This window comes from Verticillium dahliae, genomic scaffold (assembly GCF_000150675.1).
Source record: "Verticillium dahliae VdLs.17 supercont1.10 genomic scaffold, whole genome shotgun sequence".
Lineage (NCBI taxonomy): Eukaryota > Fungi > Ascomycota > Sordariomycetes > Glomerellales > Plectosphaerellaceae > Verticillium > Verticillium dahliae.
This window is the reverse complement of record NW_009276922.1, coordinates 7,073-26,513: the sequence shown is the minus strand read 5'-3', so window position 1 is coordinate 26,513 and position 19,441 is coordinate 7,073. Positions and strand designations below refer to the sequence as shown.

Genomic DNA, 19,441 nt, shown 5'->3' with positions numbered 1-19,441 from the left:
GTAGCGTTAAGACACATGTACTGTACAATAGCCTGATGGAGTACTTGTAGTGTCGCCGAGAGAACTGCCTATTCAACAAGGAGTCGCCCAAGTCTTGAGACTTCTCGGTCCATCATACACTGCCTCTTGGCAAACGACCGCTCAGAAAACACGATAACATGTGCCCTTCAGTATTTGTAGGTGCTTTTCGTCAGATGATTTCTCAGGCTCAACAATAGCACGCAAACCTTACCACCCGAGTCAATGGCATCGCTACCAGGCTTCACTAATCAGCCATGATGCTGTCCTCGGTCAAGGGTAAGGAGGTGGCGTAAGCTGGTCGGCTACGATAGTCTTCACAGACGCCGCCGCTAGAAGTAACATATCGTTCACGATTCGAGCTGTGAGTGCCCAGAGCATGTGCAGTTTACGCTTCACTAGAGCAGTCAGTGGTGAGCCGCGCGCTGATAGTAGATTGGTATCATTGGGTGTTCTAACCTCTCATCGCGACGTACGATGACGCCCGCTGCCTCCACGATTGACCAGAAGGCGACCCCTCTGGAAAGGCCATCCGAACATGCAGGCATCATCTTAGGCCACTCTTCAGCCAATTGAGACGTTTCCCTGCTGCCGTGCGGTATCCTCCGACATGTCGTTGTCGTGGTCTTTTCGCGCCCACTCCGCGTTGTATCGACGACGGAATGGCTTTGATGGGGCTTCAACTTTGTCACCTCGGAGTCGCATTACCAGCCGCCGCGATATCCACCCCTTCCTCGTCCGCGATAGCCGCCGCCGCCTCCCCGTGAGCCCCTCGGGCCGCCAGGGCCCATGCCGTCGTCTTCCATTGGGGGCGCACGCATACGGCCGCGCATCTCTTTGGGAAATGCATCGAATGTTTTCCTCATTTGCGCATATCCCAAGTGCATCTTGCCATAGAAGTGATCTGCCAGGCGACGGTCGTTGTCGAGACGGCTGAGATAGGCACCGCAAACGTCGCAGACCTGCAGTTTTTGATGACCTGAAGGTCCAGAGGTGTCGGAGAGTTCTTTGAGCTCGCGCTCGCGGTCTAGCTTCGTCTGTTGTGCTTGGCGGACACGATAGTATTCGTCCACAGCGCGAGAGACTTCGCCCATCTCGCCCAAGATTTCGACTTCCAAGAGGCCGTTGTTTATGCTGGAGCTAAGCTCCGAAATTCCCTTGAGCTGGGAAAGGCGTACTGTTAGCTGATTGAGGCGGTCGCAATGGGCAAAGGGTAATCATACCAATACGTTTGTTTGCCTGATCTCGTCGGGCGTCTTTTCCAACCTCCTCTGTGCCGCGTCTATCCTGCGGTTGCAGTCATCGATGTACTTTTGTAGATCACGCATGTAATCGTAGTCGAAGCCATATCTTTGTTTCTCCTTTTCGGTCAAGGCGTCGTACTCGGCCTTCAGGGCCTCTGAATGCACCCGCGGACACGCGCCTAGGTCTTGCTTCGTGTTTGTGAAGAGATCGTGTGGACAAGTGCCGGCGATGAAGGAGCGGCAGACCTTGGGGTCCGTCATGGAAAGCTGGGCGGCGCGAGTCGCCGCTGAGCCGCCCATGAGCTGCTCGAGCAGCTTCCGTTGTTCGGCGGCCATGTTACTTGATGGTGTACAGGCGCAAAATGTTACCTCTGGATCGATCAAGTGGCGGGGATCTGTCGACGGCGCTGACGGGTGTATCGATTGAAGTAGGCGGCATGGCCAGGGATGCGGGAGCTCCTGTTGTGAGGATCTGCGGGTTCGCAAAAAAGGATTATCTAATCGAGTTCTGCCGTGTCCTACCGCCTCGTACCTAGCTTAGATACCTAGGTACCTACAGTACCAGGTACCTAGGTAGGTGGTCGCCCCCTGGTGGACTGGCAGGGGTCCCGCCTCAAGCCAGCGCGCGACGGGACACGATGCTCGACGTCAGGGAGCTGCAGTTCGACAATCCCACCACGATCAACCAACGTTCGCTGGGGATCTAACACGATGCGTCCGCTTCCAGTGCTGCTTCTTTCTGCCTTATCTTACTGCGTTTCTGCAGCAGACTACCATGAGCAATTGAATCTTCGACCACTGCCGCTTTCCGCCCTGCTGGCCAGCTTCAACTTTCGTTCAAACTCGACACTCCACGACTTTGAGTCCCAGAACTTTGGTTACTTTCCCCGGTCGCTCGGGCAAATTCTTCAACATGCTGGCACAAAAGAGCTGCACTTGAGATTCAGCTTGGGACGATGGGACGCCGAGAGTTGGGGCACTCGACCATGGGAGGGCCAGCGAGAAGGTGGCACAGGTGTTGAGCTATGGGCCTGGCTGGACGCACGTTCTGACGAAGAGTACGAGTATCTGCCCAAGACTCGACATATCACAATAGCTAACCACGACACCACAGGGCCGACGAGAAGTGGCTGATTCTTACGAACGCACTGTCTGGGCTGTTTTGCGCCTCCCTCAACTTTGTCGATGTCACACGAACTACCCGGCCTGTCATGTCTTTCCAACCAGAGGGCCACCACTCGAGGGACTCCATCCCGAATCTTCGGCTGCTACATGGTGTACTTCCAAAGGAAGTCGTCTGCACGGAGAATCTGACACCGTTTCTGAAGTTGCTGCCATGCAAAGGTAAGGCTGGTGTGTCGAGCCTGCTTGACGGCCACAAGCTGTTTGACTCTAGCTTTCAGAGCATGGCCATAGATGTTCGCCCGCTGTGCCCTGAAAATGGCGAATGCGTGCTGGAGATTGAGCAAACCATCGATATGGTTCTCGACGTCGAGCGCTCCAAGCGTCCGCAGGGAAATCCTATTCCCCGCCCTCCCCCGAGCCAAGATCTAAAGTGCGAGGCGTCAAAACCCTACCATGCCGATAACACCTGCTTTCCCATTAGCCATGCCTCTGGCCAAGAATGGCATCTTTCACACATTTTTGGACGGCCCATTACCGGCACGTGTCCGTTGGCCGATCCAGAAAGTGCCCCGGTCTGCATAGAGGTCCCTGAGTCCAGGAGCGTCTACACCTCGGGCGGGGTTTACGAGACGAAAAACCCAAATGGCGTCTCCCGTTGTTTTACGTTCGACGTCAACGGCGAGTTCGACATTATACTGCCAGCCCTGGATGCCGAAGCGACCGCCATAGCACCAGCCGAGCTGGTCGACGCGCCTACCCCTCTAATATACGCCGAAAGGTCCTTGATGGGATACGGACAAGAGCGTGGCGGCGTTCAGGCTATCCTGACGAATCCAAGCCCCGATACAGAGGTAGAATTCATCTACATGGAGTCGCTACCTTGGTTTATGAGGGTGTATCTTCACACGCTCGAAACTCGCATCAATGGAAACATTAACCAGCAAGCGTCCATCATTGAGCAAGTTTTCTACCGCCCAGCCATCGACCGCGCAAGGGGCACTCAGCTGGAGTTGCGCATGCGAATTCCACCTGATTCGACGGTGTTCTTGACGTACGAATTCGAAAAGACCATTCTTCGCTACACCGAGTACCCGCCAGATGCGAACCGCGGTTTCGACGTTGCCGCAGCTGTCATCACGACTATCAGCCCTCGCGTCCAGAGCGTGCGAACCACCACGTTGCTCCTCAACTTGCCAGTGCCGGACTTTAGCATGCCTTACAATGTTATCATCTTCACATCAACTGCCATTGCGCTTGCATTTGGTGGCCTGTACAACATTCTGGTCCGACGGCTCGTTGCCGCCGATGAGGCCCCGAGCCCGCTTGCTCGGGCAAAGTTGGGAAAGCTTCTTGCAAGGTTCAGGTCCAGGAAGTGAGTGCGTGTTGACATCAATGTAAAATGACGTTCACCTTTGAGCCCCCATTGGTGACCTTTACTTCAGTGCCGCTGCCTGAGCGATCGATCCGAACCAGCAGACTTGCTCCACTGCAGTCGACGTTTTGAACCTGATAGACGTGGCTTCTTGTACCCATCGTAGCCCGCTGGTCGAAAGATGTCCCGCGTCGAAGCCAATTGCACTCAGACTTGGCCTTTAAACACCGCGCTGCTTACGACTGCTCGTGAATCAGTGCAGTCAATACCATGTCGTAAAGCATAGCGGGTTCGCCACGCCTATCACCTACGGTCCAGTACATACATGCCGCCATCCACAGTCAGGCCACCTGCATGCTGGAAACGCCTAGGGAGCCAATGGTTCTACCGCAAAACACGATCCCATCCCCGTCTCAAGCACAACCTTCGGTCGACCGCGTCCGGACTACAGATTTGGCTGTCGAGCAACAATCAGCAGAAACTTGTGAAACCACGAGAGGACGTCCTGCTTCCTTCCTGATTGCCTCCGACCTAAGAAGGCTCTGTTGTCGCTGGACACAAGCGTACGATTTTGTCTTGGGTGCAACCCGATGAGCTTGCCCGTTCCCATGTACCACATGGATTCAACCTTGTCCCAACAATGGTGTCCACGGCGGTTACCCGGACACCTTACAACTCACTGAATCCGGCGCTGCATGGCTTGTCTGACGTTGCATACCGCCATTCAGGCGCTGCTGGCATGGATTCTCGACAGGTCGGCTTCTGCTGGCATTAAATAGCGTAATATTACCATCGATCTTGCCCGTCGTTTTTGGCACTCCTCTTCAAGCTCCCAGAGGCAGAAGAATGAGTTGGCGAATCATGCAACCCGTTCACTTACTACTGGGACTCGTGTTGAGTTCGACGGCGGGTCTTGGGCAACAGACAGATGGCGGATTGGGGACGAGGCCTGGCTCCTTAGAGACCAATCGGTACATCGTCGAGTTTGCCAAGGTGTCTTATTTCCATTGCAATTGCTGCAAATGGTGCATCAGCTAACATCAATCTCAGGAGTCCGACTTTGATTATGTGAAAACGAGTATCGAGTCTCGTATTGGAAACAAAATCGTCAAGTCGTTCAAAGGAGACATCTTCAAGGGCATCAGCATCGAGACATCTGTCGAGAACGCAGAATCCCTGCACATGATACGAAATGTGGCCAATGTCTGGCGATCCAAGACGGTCCAGCTCGATCCTGCTATAGACAAACAGGACCAACCCGACGATGCAGGCGCAAGCAACTATACAATCCACCACATGACTGGTGTAGATAGGCTCCACGCTGAAGGCATACGCGGACGAGGCGTTACTGTTGCAATCATCGACACTGGAATTCAGTACACACACCCTGCGGTAGGCAATCTCCTGGATTGATCGGGTAGCCTTGATAATAACGAGTTGAACAGTTGGGTGGTGGGATGGGTCCCAAGTACAAAGTGATAGGAGGCTACGACTTTGTGGGCGACAGATGTATGTATATTCTCTCGATAACAAGACGCTGAGGCTGATCCGGCTCCAAGGGTATCCACGCGGTACCTTTGAGAAGGAACCAGATGATGATCCGTTTGATATTGACGGACACGGCACGCATGTTGCGGGCATCATCGCCGGCTTGACCGAAAAGTACAGCCGGCCTGTTCCAGGAACTCTCCTCGCGGCTAACTCTTCTTGAGCTGGGCAGGAGTCGCACCAGACGCTACGCTAAAGAGCTACAAAGTCTTTGGGGGCAGTGTAAGCGGTATCAACCTCTCTCGCTGGCTTCATCCAATAACGATGTCAGGGAGGAACAGACGAGGAAACTCTGATAGACGCATTCATCAGGGCCCATGAGGACGGAGTAGGCTCTGGCCCCTAGAGTTCTCCCTTCTAGAAACATCGCTGACGCCAATCGAGGCCGACATCATCACAGCAAGTATTGGCGGCCCCGGCGGATGGTCGAGCAGTGCCTGGTCCACGGTTGCATCTCGCATCGTCGACGCTGGCACCATCGTGACCATCTCTGCCGGCAACAGCGGCGAGCTCGGTCCATTTTTCGGAAGCAGTGGCTCATCTGGAAAGTTTGTGCTCGCCGTGGCGTCGGTCGAAGCAGATACCTACCCTGCGATACCGTTCGAGGCCACTTATATCCGTCCCGGCTCAAATGATTCGAACACAACGACATTTGCCTACCTGCCAGACTACGAGCCTTTTCCTCCGTCGGTTCGAGACCTTCCTATGTTTGCGCTATCACTCAACGCAAGCGACGTCTTAGCAGGCTGCGAGTCTTTGCCGGCCAATACCCGGAACCTCAGTAATTACGTCGTACTTCTGCCTCTTCTGCCTCTGGGTGTGAACACGAACTGCAGTTCATATGCAAAACAGCGCAATGTCGCTCACTTTGGTGCTCGGTATATCCTGTTTTTCAGCCCACAGGGCGCTTCGCTACAGCAGCCAGAGACCGGGAGCGACCTCATTGGCGTTGGTGTTCTCGACTACAAGACGGCGGAATTATTCCTCACGGTGCACATAAATGGAAATCAGGTATTGCTTAACTTCTCTGTCGAGTCGGGCACCAACTATGTCGGCATCAGCAATGCTGGCGGAGGATTTGCGAGCTACTTTACGTCACAAGCTGCGTTATACAATCTCGAGATCAAGCCCGATGTTGCGGCGCCTGGAGGCAACATCTTCAGCTCGTACCTTGACAACACATATACAGTGCTCAGCGGCACATCAATGGCGTGTCCATATGTGGCTGGAGTTGCGGCCTTGTACATCAGTCAACATGGAGGGAAAGGCATACACGGTATCCGCTTCGCCAAGGATCTCGCCATGCGAATCATGTCAAGCGGCCGCGCAGTGCGGTGGCACGATGGTCAGTCGGACAAAGATTATGGGTTCTGGGCGCCTGTAACCCAAGTTGGTACTGGCATCGTCGACGCCTACAAGGTCGTCCACTATGAAACGTCCCTGAGTTGGTCAAAGTTTGCACTGAATGACACGCAGAACCACAGACAACATCAAAAGGTCGCCATCAAGAATAATGGGACCAGCCGTGTTCGATACAGGTTCAAGGTGCAAGACTCTGGCGGCCATGACGTCCTGGACAGCGGCGATCCTCCCTTGGTGCAATTGGGCCCGATTCCGCACGGCGAGACATCCTTCCTCCCCTTTAAAATGACGCCTGATGTGCTCTTGCCGTCGGATGAGTTCTGGGTCAATCCTGGGTCAACCAAAAACGCAGAGTACGCAAAGCAGCCAGCCACAAAGGCCTCCTGCTGACAGGCCTCCAGATTCGTCTTCGACTATCCCGCCGGGTTCGATGATGATAAGTTGTCTGTGTACAGCGGCAAGATCCTCATACATGGCACGAATGCTGAAGAGCTTTCAGTCCCTTATATGGGCGTGGCGGGGAGCATACGGACTACCTTTGCCAGGGTCTTTTACCCAAACTATCCCCGGTCCTCTTCGACTGCGAACGACATTCCCATTGAGGAGAAGCCCACGTAAGTCTGTTTGCGCGTGCGAAGACCGGAGGCTGACCCGTATCATGCTAGCTACACATTCGACCTTTCGTTGGAAGCTCAAGACTTCCCAAGGATCGTTTGCGGCTTCCGCTGGGGTGTGCGGCACCTACGATGGGATATCTTTGAAGCAGGTTGGGAAGACAGCCGCTGGTACTATCCGCCGGAAGCGGGCAAGAACGGGTATGTTGGTGCCGCAACTTCATGGGCCGGTGCGGAGTACGCCTACGTCTTCAACGCAAGCAAGGACGATGAGATGGATCTGGTGGCGTTTCCTGTCTTTGATCTGGCTCGGGACATTCCATATGAGTATTGGTGGCTCGGCCGTCTGGCTAACGGTCAATTGATTGAACCAGGAAACTACACGTGAGTGGATGAGCTTTGATGTGGCCATGGGGGAGAGAAACTGATGTATGGCAGATTTCGCTTCGCGGCCCTGACGCCGTTCGGCTCACCGGAAAATGCCCATGACTGGGATGTCTTTGACGTACCCGAAATCCAGGTCATCAGTCAGGCCAGTCAGGGTGCAGTCTGAAATCAAGGCGAGGGCGTGGGGGGGGGGGGGGAAGCCGTTCGTGCCGATACAATGCCTACAGTCTCGCGGTCTTCACAGTCAACGGTCTCGTATGATCGGCAAATCCAATAGCTTGAAAGGTTTTGTCCGTCTCGGCCTTGAGCCGGTAGACTGAAATGTTGGTGATACTTCGTCTCATCAAATTCCCAGTCCCTTGGCTCCTTTGGTCCATCTGTACAGTGAGAGTACTCTCCTCCGCGCCAGCTTGTGCTCCTCCCAGCCTTTGGGACTGGAGCCTCGTACACTATACAACGTGGACCGTACCACTCGTCGGAAATTCCGCTGTGCAATTCAATTAGACGTGTCAAGTGATGTGGTAGGAATAACTGACGCACCTGAAACTCTGTGCTCAAGGTTACAACGCAGACCTCGTGGGCTCTGATGATGGTCTCGCACGCCTGCTCGACGCTCTGATTGGGTCCGAGCTGAGGCATCCGGTCGGCAAAGAGCAACAGGATGAAGCTGCCGTGCAGCAGGTATATACCGAAGAGGTATGGCATAAAAGTCAGTTCTGGATCAAACTTGAGAATATCGGACACGGCCTCGGAAGCGGCAATGGCGTGCGACGCGCACTCGGCAAAGCGCGGTGTGGTGATCCAGTCATCCTCATTGTCCAGCATGCTGATGGCGTCCCACTTGCCGTGCAACAAGACGTGCATGACATGGAGAATGTGTGTACTGTATGCGACCACAAGACGCACATCGGATCGATCATCGTGCGTGTCGTGACTCCGACTTGGTGGTGGTGGTGCTGGATGACTGTTGTCGGGCAGGCCGGTCACCAGATTGCTGATGAGCATTGGGGTGTCAGAGTTTCCGTATGCTGAGTGTCGCACATCGGCCTCGTGCGCAAGCCTGGCAAGGCTCTCCTCGCACTCGCTTATCATATTGCCAATAACAGAGACGGCGAGGCTGTTGTCCAGGCTCCCAAGGCGAGGATGGTGCTTGCTATGGTGAACTTCGATGATGTCGCCGAGGATGACCATCAGCGGGAGGAAGTATTCGAAGAAACTGGAACCAGATATCGTGCTGAGGGGACCTATCGTCCTGGCTGGCGGTCCGAGGAGGAGCACTTCGTCTAGCGTCTCCCACATGTTCTCCGCCAATGGGGCTAATGCTCTGTCAGGAGCCGACAGCCGGCCTCAACACGGGGGAAGACGTACCATAAACTTCACAGCTCGAATCCGGAATTTGGAGGACTCGATTGAACGACAGCGCAAGATGTCGGTCGAGCGAATAAAGCAACCAAAAGACTCGCCTCTTCTCTTCCTCGGCCTCAAGTGCAGCCAGAAGCAGCTGGCCCTTGTGCTTTCGTGGGGGAGAGGTCAGTCCGGACAATGATGAGTCCTCGTCCAGTCGATTCAAACGCAGTGACAGCGCAAGCCTGGCTGCTTTGCTCCACCACTTGAGACAATCCGACTTGAAGTCGCCTCCGGACACTCCAATGCAGAGGAGGATGAACGTGAGCACATCATCAATGGCACCGGCTGGCTCATTGCTCTCCGTGGTGCTTGGGAGATTGGAGTTGTAGGGGTACTGCTCGGGTACCTGTTCATTCTCAATGCGTAGTCCCCCTATGCATGGTAAGCACGACATGCCAACACCTGCCAGTGCGGCTGCTTACCGTGTATTCTTCGCCATCTGTCGGGGTCTCGGTCCGTGATGAGAAATGTGGCGAGCTCGTAGAGCGCGTTTGTGACTCGTGATCTCGATCCCGGAACAAGAAGCAGAGATATGTCGGCAGTCTGGGCACAGCACCAAAGAATGGTAGCCAGAAGCGCCGGCGACATGGGTCGCGGATTTGTTGGATGAAGCAGCGATTTCTTCCGGAATATTCGCGTCAGGATGTATGGCGAGGCGCAGCGAAACAACGAGCTTCCGGGATCCACGAGATAGACATCAAAGAGATCACAAGCCACAGACGCAGGCAAGACATCGCCAAGATAGGGGAGGAGAGGGTCGAGACAGCGGTAGCGACAGTCGGCAGTCGAGACACCATACTGTGAGCCTCTTTGCTGGCCACCGCCCTGAGAGCCGTCCGACGGTATCGGGCTGAAGGGTCCGAATCCGTGCGGCCTAACGATTGTGCTGAATGACGCCCTTGCGCGCTGCTGTTGCGGATGCGGCTTTGTCGAGGCGTGTGCATCGTGCAATGGATTGAGGTTTGCAGGGGACGGGTGGCCGTCGCTGGGCTCCGACACAACAGCGTCACCCAGCCTCGGATGATTTGTGTGTCTCAGACCAGCCGCGTAGCCTTCGGTGGCATACATGGCGTATGGCGGGGAGATGGCTTGTTGAGGCAAGTAGCCCCCATTGGCCGTGTCCAACTCAACATGAGCGTGCGTCTCTGGAACGGCAAGATTCTGCTGCGGCTCGGCCACCTGTCGCCGCTGGTCGAAGGAGGCCGACGGAGGCTCCGATTCGGCAGCAGGCGAGCTCGCTTGATGCTGATCCGGGTACGAGGTCTCATTAGCGGACGATTCGCAGTTGGAATGACTCCTGGGTGCTGTTTCGTTGCGGGGGACGCGACCGCGTTTCTTGATTTGTCGGTCATAGTTACAGGAGTAACCGTAGTCTGTGATGGGACAGGGGTTAGCCGAAGATGCCTCGGGTTTTACTCTCCTGGCTAGTGCAACAGGCTTGCCTTGACAACGTCGACTGCGTGGCCATGTCAGTAAATGATGGACGATAACCTTCGAATGGATGCTGGGGCAAAAAGCTCGAGAGCCGTCTTTCACCTACCACGGATACTGGCCGTCGCAGCGGGTCCGAGACGTACTGCACTTGTCGCATGCGACCCGCGTCCTCTTCCTTGGCCTTGCATGCTCCGCGTCCGTCCCATCCTGGCTCCCCCGGCCATTCGTCTCGGGCTCGGGAGACGGTTGGCCACGAAGGTCTTCCATCGCTTATCTTGAACAGAGGAGTCGACAGCTGTCGAGTCGTTGTCGTTCTGATACTTCGGGTGCTGTGAAATCTGTCCGGGCCAGAGAGCGGTTCCAGCTGCGACTGAGCTGATCGGCGCGCGCGTGGGATTCGAGGGAGATGCTGGGAACGGAAGCTGCGAAGTGAAAAAAGCCCGACGGTATTTTATGTTCATTCAACACCTGAGCTGACTCTTTCCCCGCGAACCCCGCACCACTAGCGAATTCCAGGTAGCGCTGGGGCGTCCAGCGCCTGGAACCCCCCACATCGCTCACCTCAACAAGACAAACCTCGCTCTTGGCTTTCACCAATGTTTGCAGAATCAGTCATTCATCCTCCCACACGCCAAACAGAGCTCCCACTTCGGCATCACCGCCACCTTGCCCCACCCCCCGATCTCAGATCCAAGCGCCATCTACTGTGTAGACCGCACCGCTCACAAACGAACTATCGGGCCCCAGCAGGAAGCAAATGACATTGGCCGTCTCCTCGACGGTCCCCAACCGCCGGAACGCAGTGGGCTCATCAAACGGAGCGTCCTTCGCGCGTCCGCTGTGGTCCCATTCCTTCTGCATCAGTGGCGTGTAGACCGAACCTGGCGCGACGCTGTTGACCCTGATCTCGCGGTCTCCGTTCTCCAGAGCCGCCGCCTTGGTCAGACCAATGACGGCGTGCTTGCTGGCATCATACGCCGAGTGTTTCGAAAAGCCTGTCCAGCTGTCAGTCAGAGTGCGTGCCTTAGTATCTGCCGGATTGCACCAAACCCTTAAGACCATGGATGGATGATATGTTGACGATGGACCCCTTGTCTGCGATGCTGCGTAACTGCGCGCGCATGCAGTACATGGTTCCCGTGAGGTTCACGGCAATGATTCTGTCCCACTCGCCGTCCTCCATGTCGGTCACTGCGGTGGTGCCGTGAACCTTGCCAATGACGCCGGCCACGTTTGCGGCGCCATCCAGACGGCCATGCTCCCGGATGATGCTGTCAATCCAAGAGTCTACCTCGGACCTTCTCGACACATCAACCTTTGACACCATGAACGGCACCTGGAGAGGCGTGAAGTGGGCCTCGGCTGCTTTCATGGCCTCTGCGTCAATGTCGGCGATGCAGACTGCTGCACCCCTCGTCGAAAGAAGCTTGGCCGTCGCAAGGCCAATGCCGCTGGCACCGCCCGTGACGGCATAGACCTTGCCGTGAAGAGGAAGATGGTCATAGGTGAGACGTGTCGCCGGCATGGCGCAGAATTGACGGTGAGTTGGCAGGGTGGACGTTGAGGATCCTCGAGGAACAGCTCGGAGTGTGCAGTGCAATAGCCAACAACCAAGTGCGGCAGGATTTCTAGATGCAAGAGGAATTCCAGAATTGCAATTCGCAATAGAAACGACTATGGTTAGAAATACTAACAGGTTCTCATCCGGCCCTCCAGCCCGGCCGTCGGCTTTTACATGGCTCCTGGAACCCACCCGTCGGGAAATTCTGCACTGAACAGAGCACTGTTCTCACATGAGGCATCGAGAGGCCTGGGGTATGGTCCGAAGTAATGCTCCTCAAAGAAACTCCTACTAACTAGTTAAAAATATAAAGAGACTTATCAATAGTAGTACTCTAGTAAGCAGTAGCTCTGAGTAAGCGGGTTATAAGTATATAGTGTAATATATATCTAGCTCTAGATTAGCGATTTATACTAAAAGAGTATACCTAGTATAATAGCTATCTATTAAGTAGGGGGATAAAGGTAGTAGCTAAAGTACTAGTGATATTGTTGAACTATTATTAGGGTATTCCCTAGGGCGGTGATTAGGATGGTTATATCTGGGATTCATAGCTCTCAGGAGCACGTGAATTACGGCTTACGTGATCGGTGAATTAGATAGGTATATCTGACTCACGTAGGTAGTGATAATTCAGAAAGACAGCATCAATCAAGTATCAATCACATCACAAGACTTATTTCACCAACCCTTACCTATTCAGAGCTCGCAGGCACAGCCAAAGCACTGGATTGGGGTTCACATAAGCAGTGAAACCCTCTCAACAGATATAATAGTATAGAAAACGTCTATTAATAAGGATTTCAACCTATTTATACTTATATATTATCTATATATCTTTAGCTGCTCCCCTTCAGTTTATAGTTTTGTTTATTGCTCTAACGTTACTTAATGGCGGGTTCACTCTTCTATTCCGCTATCGAAGCTTCTGTATCTGTACCTAGTTCGCTGGAGACGCAAAAGACGAGGTGGTGTAAAGTAGGACAAGCTCTCATCGTGGTCGAGGCCCGCGTGCTGCTCGTTCTCGGGCAGGGGATCCTGTTCGTTCTCGGGCAGGGGATCCTGCTCGTTCTCGGGCAGGGGAAAGACGAGATGCTCGGCGAGGCGATCCTGCTTCACGCGGTCGGTCCAGCGAAGGCACTGGCATTGGAGAGTTTGAGGTTCTCTGCAAGTATAGGCCGACATAGCACACGGCCATCTCCTTCTCCATGCGACTGTCGAAAGCGGGTTCACACCTTTATTTGAATAGGCGTCTTGCTGCGGCAAGTCGATCACTTCACACCGATCTCGCATCTGTCCCCTGCGCCTCGGAACGAAAGCCCTCGTCGCGTCGTGTGAGCGATATCCAATTATGTCCAGCCCGCTTCTTTGCGCTGGTCCCGGCCGTGCCCCCGGCGAGCGCATCGTCGCCCTCAACGCCACCGTCTACGAGTTCAACCCCTTTGAGCTCGGCCCGCGTCGCATCATCTTCGGAAGGGTCGCCGGTATAAAATGTATATCGATGCTTGCGGCATTTATGTCTCTTTCGAATGAAAATGGTTGTGAGGATGCTGCTTTATAATAATAGAGGAACTAGTACTTAATATATTAATTCCGATTTTTAAAAATCTAGCTATTAATAATGCTTTTAGATCTTATACTTATAATTGAAGTAAGATTCTTTCGAGTCGCTCTCCTTTTATTGAACTACCCCTAAGAGTAGCCGTTAGCACCTTAGTCTGCGGCGTTAGCTCGTCAGATACTAGACTGACGAACTCGATTGTCTACGCTAGTACCTCGACCTTTCAGTGGTTGGGAGAACCTGGATTTTCTTCCGAGTCGCCCTCTTATACGAGCTGTACGTTAGACTGTAAGAGGAAGAGAGCGAGAGACATCACCTAGCAAAAGGCCTCGCATGCGAGGTAAATTAATGGATGCCGCCCTTTAGTCCAAACGGTACCGCTGCGCCAGTCGACCGCCACTTGTGCTGCATACTAGGCCATGAGCTCGATCCCTCATTTGTCTATCTCAAGCCTCTCCGTTATGCCTAAGATATATAATAAGCTTATATTAACGAGTTAATGGAGCTTTTAAATAAATATATCCTATCTCCAACAGCCACGTGAGTGTACAGTAATGCCATCAACAAAAACTTGACAGCAACTATCCCGCTCCCAGTTTTTCTTATCGTAGTTCCGGCAAGCATTGTAAAAGTCATCTCCCTTAATCTGCTTTTTATCTTTGCGCTGACACTATACATTAGGTATTAGGGGAACTATGCTTGAATAGCTTGTTATAAAACTTACATCGCCACCGGGCACTAGGAAGTATAGTTAATAACTTAAGCTACTCTTAAAGAGGTTAATACGGGTAACGCACTAATAGTATATCCTGTTCCCAAATCACCACAGACAAAGTTGGTTGAGCACCAGTTACCCGTTCCCGAGTCGGGATACTTCATATAGTGGCATGAGTCGTAATAATCAGCATTCGCTAGCCTAAGAAGGCTAATACTTATATATGCATTAGTCCATTGTAAAATACCGACTTCTATAATGAGAAGACTTATAGTGTAATCGGCGATAGGAAGGACCTCATACTAGAATCGTTTATATAAGTAGGATTAAGTTAGAATTATTATTTATTATTAGGAGTAATAAGATAGTAGAGTAATATATAAAGTAGATAAAGTCCTATTTATCTTCTATATTTAATAAGATAAAGTATAATACTATCTAAGTATTATATAGTAATTATATAACTTATATTATAATTATAAAGTTTATAGTCTCCTATTTAACTTATTCTTTATTATCTAATTTAATTTCCTTAATTATAAACTCTCCTATATTATAGGATAAATGTTTTCCCCTAATAGCTATAGTATTTAAGGAACTATATTAAGTATAGTATATAGAGTTCTAAGCTTACTTAACTCTATATAAGGTTATAAACTAATAGACTTAAATATATATAATTAAGTAATAGAACTCTTATAGTATTCAAATTGAGAATAAAGCTGTTACGGGCACAGTGGACAGGCAACCAGGTGGATCCTGTCACGTGACCGCAAGTCGGTGATTACGGGACCGTGATCACCGACGGGGATCACCTTCCCGTGATCACCGCTAGACAATCACGGCACGGTGATCACGGAACCGTGATGACCAGCCTTCACTAATCCTAGTCATATGACTAGGGATTGTAATATATATAGAGAACCCCTATATCCTCCCTTAATAGGGAGGGACATCTTAATATAATACTATCATTCGAGTATTTGAGATCTGAGATCATCGGTCCCCGTGACTATAACTATATTAAAAGCTTAAGAATATAGTTTTATAGGGGAAACTTAGCTACTCTTATATGGGGTAAATCTTTTACCTATACTTTTATATTACTAAGAGTTATTTTCTCTAAAATATATTACTTAAACCTTAATTTACTATATTAGTATTTTATTTTCTCTTTAATATATAATTTATTTTTTTATCTATGAATATAAGGTTTCTCTTATACTTTTTTATACTTTTTAAAGTTAATTTCATAGTAATTACTAAGAGTATTAATAGTTTTACGAGTATACTAAAGTTTTACCTACCTACCTTTCCTTACTAACTAAATACCTCTCTACTACTAATTTAAAAAGTTATCCTATAAAACGACGATATTATTTTAAGAATAAGGATACTTGATTCACTCGCTATCTCATAGCACTTATATTATATAACCTCGTCTTCCTTTTCACCATGTTGCCAAAGTCCCTCCTCCTGCCTCTGGCGTTGTTCCAGGCTACAAATGCACTTTCTATCGATAGGTAGATGCCCGACTTGATTGCACTGTCTACAACATTGCCCGAAACTAGCGAGCAGAAATGCTGACCTGACAGTCGTCAAGACGATATGTCCGATAAGCATCAGCTGCAAGCGAGGACGTAGGTTTCTTAGTCTTTCCCACAGAGACCGTATCTAACCGTCTTAGTGACAAGATCGATATTCCATTCAGCTGCTTGGGTTCGCAAAGCCCTGGCATCTGCTTCACTGTGTCCGCTGTAGGTGTAACTTTGTACAAAGTCGGGAATTATCTTCACTACCACGCCGTCCATTCCGTCGACTCTCAGAACAAAGGCGCCCTGGACTTTGTCTTTGCGAACGGAAGAATACCTGTCGGATATGGCCCAGGTATCAGCGGCCAACCTGGGAAGATATGGATCGATTCACGTATGGGCCCAGGAGTGAGGCTTGAGCACTAAGTCGGCGATTTGAAGCTCGCTCCAAGGCGGTGTGTAGGGTCTTAGGTCTTGTATCGTCAATTCATAGGAAGATCACCCACCTGACCTTGCCCATTCCTACTCCGGTGTGGAGTGACTACGACGCTCCCGCGTCGTTCCCAGCACTCTGCGATCAAGCGTGACGTATGCCATAGCCTCGTAACCTCTCATACTATAGTTTAGCTATCGATTCCATAGATATCATTAGAGGAAGTTTCATCCACAACTACTGCTACGGAGGGGTTTCTACCACAACACTCGCTCGGCCTGCGCTGTTGTAGGCTTCAGTGGCCACGATCATATAGTTGTGCTGGCCTATCGGCATGCCGGCAGCAGCCCAAGCGTTGAAGAATGTGCCGGTGGTGACAGTACCACTCGTACGGTGAGTCTGGCGAATAGCCCAGTACTGTTGGAATGTTTGAGTGCCGTCGATAGAGGGCTGCTGGACCCGCGTGCTTTCGTACAGCTTGTATATGGAGCCATGGGCTTCAATCTCGCCCCGCGGCTCCGCTGAAGAGCCGGGATTGTACTCTCCGTGTGACTCGACAATGTAGTACTCCACCAGAGGCGACCTTGTCCATCCGTAGATTGTGAGGTACTCAAACATTGTTAGTCTTTGATAATCAAGACGAACGGGGTGCACTTACGCTGTTGCTGTTATTGGTGGGTTGCCATGAAGCGGAGTAACGTATTTCCCTGTGGTCCCGTCAGTGTCAAGATCCTGGCGTATGGCAGTGGCTGCTTGGCAGTGGCTGCTTACTTGGCGCTTCCGGGGTTCCAACCCTTTCCGCCGACCAAGTTGCCTCCCGAGGACCACTCCACGCTGTATGAGCCACCGGCGCTGTTGGTGTATGTCACAGGGGACTGTCCGTCAGACCACCACGAGTAAAAGTAGCCATTGTGAGTCCCTTGTGCATTGGGCGTCACGTTCTGGCGCCTGTCTAGGTCGGGTGTGCCGAGTGCGCCTGTGATGGCCGTGCAGGCGGTCAGAAGTGTACTGAAAGAGACCATGGTGGTTGCATCGATAATGAATAAAGGGGACGGTGATCAGTAACTTTAGATGTGTTAAGAAGGCAGAGTCGCGGTTCTTTTATCTCCTGTCCTCGAGCTCTTGGCGTTCATGGTCCCGTGAAGATGACGAGCTTGCGGAGCCCTCGACTCCGTTAATTCCCCGGCGTCCAACTCCACACCCCTGACTACGGTCGCTGTGCTGGAGCTCAAGCGGGTGGACACTCTGGATTCACATTCACCACTCATCCATTACCGAATACATCGGGTGCATTTCAAGAAAACCGCTGAATCAAAGTGGCTTCTTTACCATTCCCCACGCAGAGGTGCTTTCAGTACCTTGGCCGTGGTCGAGCTGTCTATGGATCTCTGCGTTTCAGAAAAGGCTTTCTGCCAGCATTCGTTGGGCGGCATAAGCCAGGGCCCCGGCAGTTGGAGACAATGCCGATCGGAATCCTCTTTTTAGGCTAAACTTGTCTCAACCAATAGTGAACCATGTCCTTGTAGCAGAACGGCGGATCGCATAGATCGAACCACGGGCTGCCGAGGAAATCGGCCGTGGACTTGGCGCGGCGGCCTTGGCTGGCTTCTGCAATGCAATTTAGGCTGCTGATCTCACCAAGAACTGATCCCGTGCCATCTCAGTTTATCCATTGTCCCCTCATCATACGCGCTACCCGTGAGCAGCGTGCCTCGCTTGGCCCACATCAGCAGAGGCTAACGGCGTTTGCAACTTGAAATCAATCCAGGCCAGATGCCAAGTCGGACAACCATCACGGCCTGGCATAGGAGCACTTCTCGGACGCTTTATTCTGGAATAGCAAGTCGCCGATTAAAGTGCAGTTCAAGTATTCTAGCATGGGATTGTTGGGGAAGTAGGCAGTCTATTCTAGTGATGGCAATCTATACATTCCGTGGGCAAACCTTGCGCAATTTGCAGGATAGACTTGCGCCCCATGGCCTATCCTTTCTTAGCTTTCTGTTTTTTAGGGACCCTCGCAAGCCAGTATAAGAGAAAAGCCATCGAGATATTGAACATGCAGAACGCCCACATGATCCCAAAGTCTCTCCAGCGGTTGCCGAAACTCACACTGACGGATGCCAGATACTCGTTTGTGTTGGACATGGAGCAGTATGAGCAGTTGGAAGAGTCTGGATTTTCCAGGTAGCCCCCATTCTGAGCCAAGTACTCGGAAGCGTACTGGGAACAGGTGGAGCCGTCCGGGGCGGTAAAGGTAATAAATTCGTTGGGGGCACAGTGCATCGGAGCATCGCCAAGCCCGGTCGCCATCAAGCTCTCAATAACGTATGTGAAGGGGTTGACGCGGTACATAAAGATCCAGAACCCTGGAAGACTGTCGGGGCCCGCTATGACGCTGTGCGGGACGAGTCGTGTTAGTCTCTGGCTGCCTGCCTTGAAGGGAAACGTACCCGCAAAATGTGAACATCATGATGAGCAATAGATTTGCAAGGCCTCCAGCGTGGTCTGCGGTGGGGAGTCCGGCAATCATCATGTGTGCAAAGGTGCTTGTGAATGCAAAGAACATCCACAAATGCAGAAACATGAGAAAACTGCGAATGTGAACGGTATCAGTCCACTCTGCATTGTTGGAAAGGTTCATAGGATAATAAAAAAATATAAAGGCAAAGATGGACATGAACTGATCGTGGTTAGCCTGGTTTCGGCTGCTACTTCAACCGTGTACTCACAGAGTTCCACGCAAGCTCAACCAGGACATTAGCCGCCACAAACGACGGCCATCCATACGCTTTGGACGGGCGTTCTCGGGACTCATACATGACACGCTGGGAGGCGAATACTGGCATGATCTGGTTCACTAGATTGGGGAACAGGCTGAGAAACATGAAGATGCCAAACATTTGGTTCGACATGCCGCGCTTCGTGTTTTGAGAATCCAGAAACGATAGGCCAACAAAGAGTGACTACCAATGTTAGCTAGGTTTAGATCTCCATGGTTCGGATATGTGAACGTACCCCTCCCAGCGAGAGCAAAGCTTTGGCATATATATAACCGGGGCTTCTCCAGTACTGCTGGAATACTCGTTTCGTAACCTGCGTAAACTGCGTCAAGAAAGACACAGAGAACT

General features: G+C 51.8%; 9 protein-coding genes across 9 annotated transcripts in view; 4 read left to right on the top strand and 5 right to left on the bottom strand.

Moving 5' to 3' along the window:
* Window positions 1-722: 722 nt before the first annotated feature.
* VDAG_05301 (LUC7 protein) lies at window positions 723-1,598 on the bottom strand (the record flags this gene model as incomplete). The annotated part of the gene is made up of 2 exons (XM_009652196.1): window positions 723-1,181; window positions 1,242-1,598. 2 exons carry the CDS (start codon window positions 1,596-1,598, stop codon window positions 723-725), a joined length of 816 nt encoding a protein of 271 aa, XP_009650491.1.
* A 302-nt stretch (window positions 1,599-1,900) lies between these two features.
* Window positions 1,901-3,798, top strand: VDAG_05300 (GPI transamidase component GPI16; the record flags this gene model as incomplete). Its single annotated transcript, XM_009652195.1, has 3 exons — window positions 1,901-1,952; window positions 1,990-2,326; window positions 2,377-3,798. 3 exons carry the CDS (start codon window positions 1,901-1,903, stop codon window positions 3,761-3,763), a joined length of 1,776 nt encoding a protein of 591 aa, XP_009650490.1. The 3' UTR covers window positions 3,764-3,798.
* Window positions 3,799-5,351: 1,553 nt separating this feature from the next.
* On the top strand, window positions 5,352-7,836 carry VDAG_05299 (uncharacterized protein; the record flags this gene model as incomplete). Its single annotated transcript, XM_009652194.1, has 6 exons — window positions 5,352-5,361; window positions 5,428-5,573; window positions 5,692-7,022; window positions 7,071-7,283; window positions 7,335-7,667; window positions 7,722-7,836. 6 exons carry the CDS (start codon window positions 5,352-5,354, stop codon window positions 7,834-7,836), a joined length of 2,148 nt encoding a protein of 715 aa, XP_009650489.1.
* Window positions 7,837-8,013: 177 nt separating this feature from the next.
* VDAG_05298 (transcriptional activator xlnR) lies at window positions 8,014-10,778 on the bottom strand (the record flags this gene model as incomplete). The annotated part of the gene is made up of 5 exons (XM_009652193.1): window positions 8,014-8,157; window positions 8,211-8,986; window positions 9,039-9,449; window positions 9,500-10,533; window positions 10,618-10,778. 5 exons carry the CDS (start codon window positions 10,776-10,778, stop codon window positions 8,014-8,016), a joined length of 2,526 nt encoding a protein of 841 aa, XP_009650488.1.
* Window positions 10,779-11,195: 417 nt separating this feature from the next.
* VDAG_05297 (3-alpha-(or 20-beta)-hydroxysteroid dehydrogenase) lies at window positions 11,196-12,036 on the bottom strand (the record flags this gene model as incomplete). Its single annotated transcript, XM_009652192.1, has 2 exons — window positions 11,196-11,506; window positions 11,562-12,036. The coding sequence occupies 2 exons, from the start codon at window positions 12,034-12,036 to the stop codon at window positions 11,196-11,198; spliced, it is 786 nt and encodes a 261-aa protein (XP_009650487.1).
* A 1,387-nt stretch (window positions 12,037-13,423) lies between these two features.
* VDAG_05296 (uncharacterized protein) lies at window positions 13,424-14,102 on the top strand (the record flags this gene model as incomplete). Its single annotated transcript, XM_009652191.1, has 4 exons — window positions 13,424-13,565; window positions 13,704-13,723; window positions 13,845-13,909; window positions 14,000-14,102. 4 exons carry the CDS (start codon window positions 13,424-13,426, stop codon window positions 14,100-14,102), a joined length of 330 nt encoding a protein of 109 aa, XP_009650486.1.
* Window positions 14,103-15,956: 1,854 nt separating this feature from the next.
* On the top strand, window positions 15,957-16,306 carry VDAG_05295 (uncharacterized protein; the record flags this gene model as incomplete). The annotated part of the gene is made up of 2 exons (XM_009652190.1): window positions 15,957-15,988; window positions 16,036-16,306. 2 exons carry the CDS (start codon window positions 15,957-15,959, stop codon window positions 16,304-16,306), a joined length of 303 nt encoding a protein of 100 aa, XP_009650485.1.
* A 250-nt stretch (window positions 16,307-16,556) lies between these two features.
* On the bottom strand, window positions 16,557-17,335 carry VDAG_05294 (endo-1,4-beta-xylanase I; the record flags this gene model as incomplete). Its single annotated transcript, XM_009652189.1, has 3 exons — window positions 16,557-16,922; window positions 16,972-17,020; window positions 17,085-17,335. The coding sequence occupies 3 exons, from the start codon at window positions 17,333-17,335 to the stop codon at window positions 16,557-16,559; spliced, it is 666 nt and encodes a 221-aa protein (XP_009650484.1).
* Window positions 17,336-18,293: 958 nt separating this feature from the next.
* The window catches only part of VDAG_05293 (multidrug resistance protein CDR1), a gene marked incomplete at both ends in the record, with an annotated part of 4,713 nt that continues 3,565 nt past the window's right edge, over window positions 18,294-19,441 (bottom strand). The window contains 3 exons of the mRNA XM_009652188.1: window positions 18,294-18,708; window positions 18,764-18,993; window positions 19,043-19,231. Of these exons, the coding sequence (XP_009650483.1) occupies window positions 18,294-18,708; window positions 18,764-18,993; window positions 19,043-19,231 (834 nt within the window). The remainder of the gene's footprint in view (window positions 18,709-18,763; window positions 18,994-19,042; window positions 19,232-19,441) is intronic.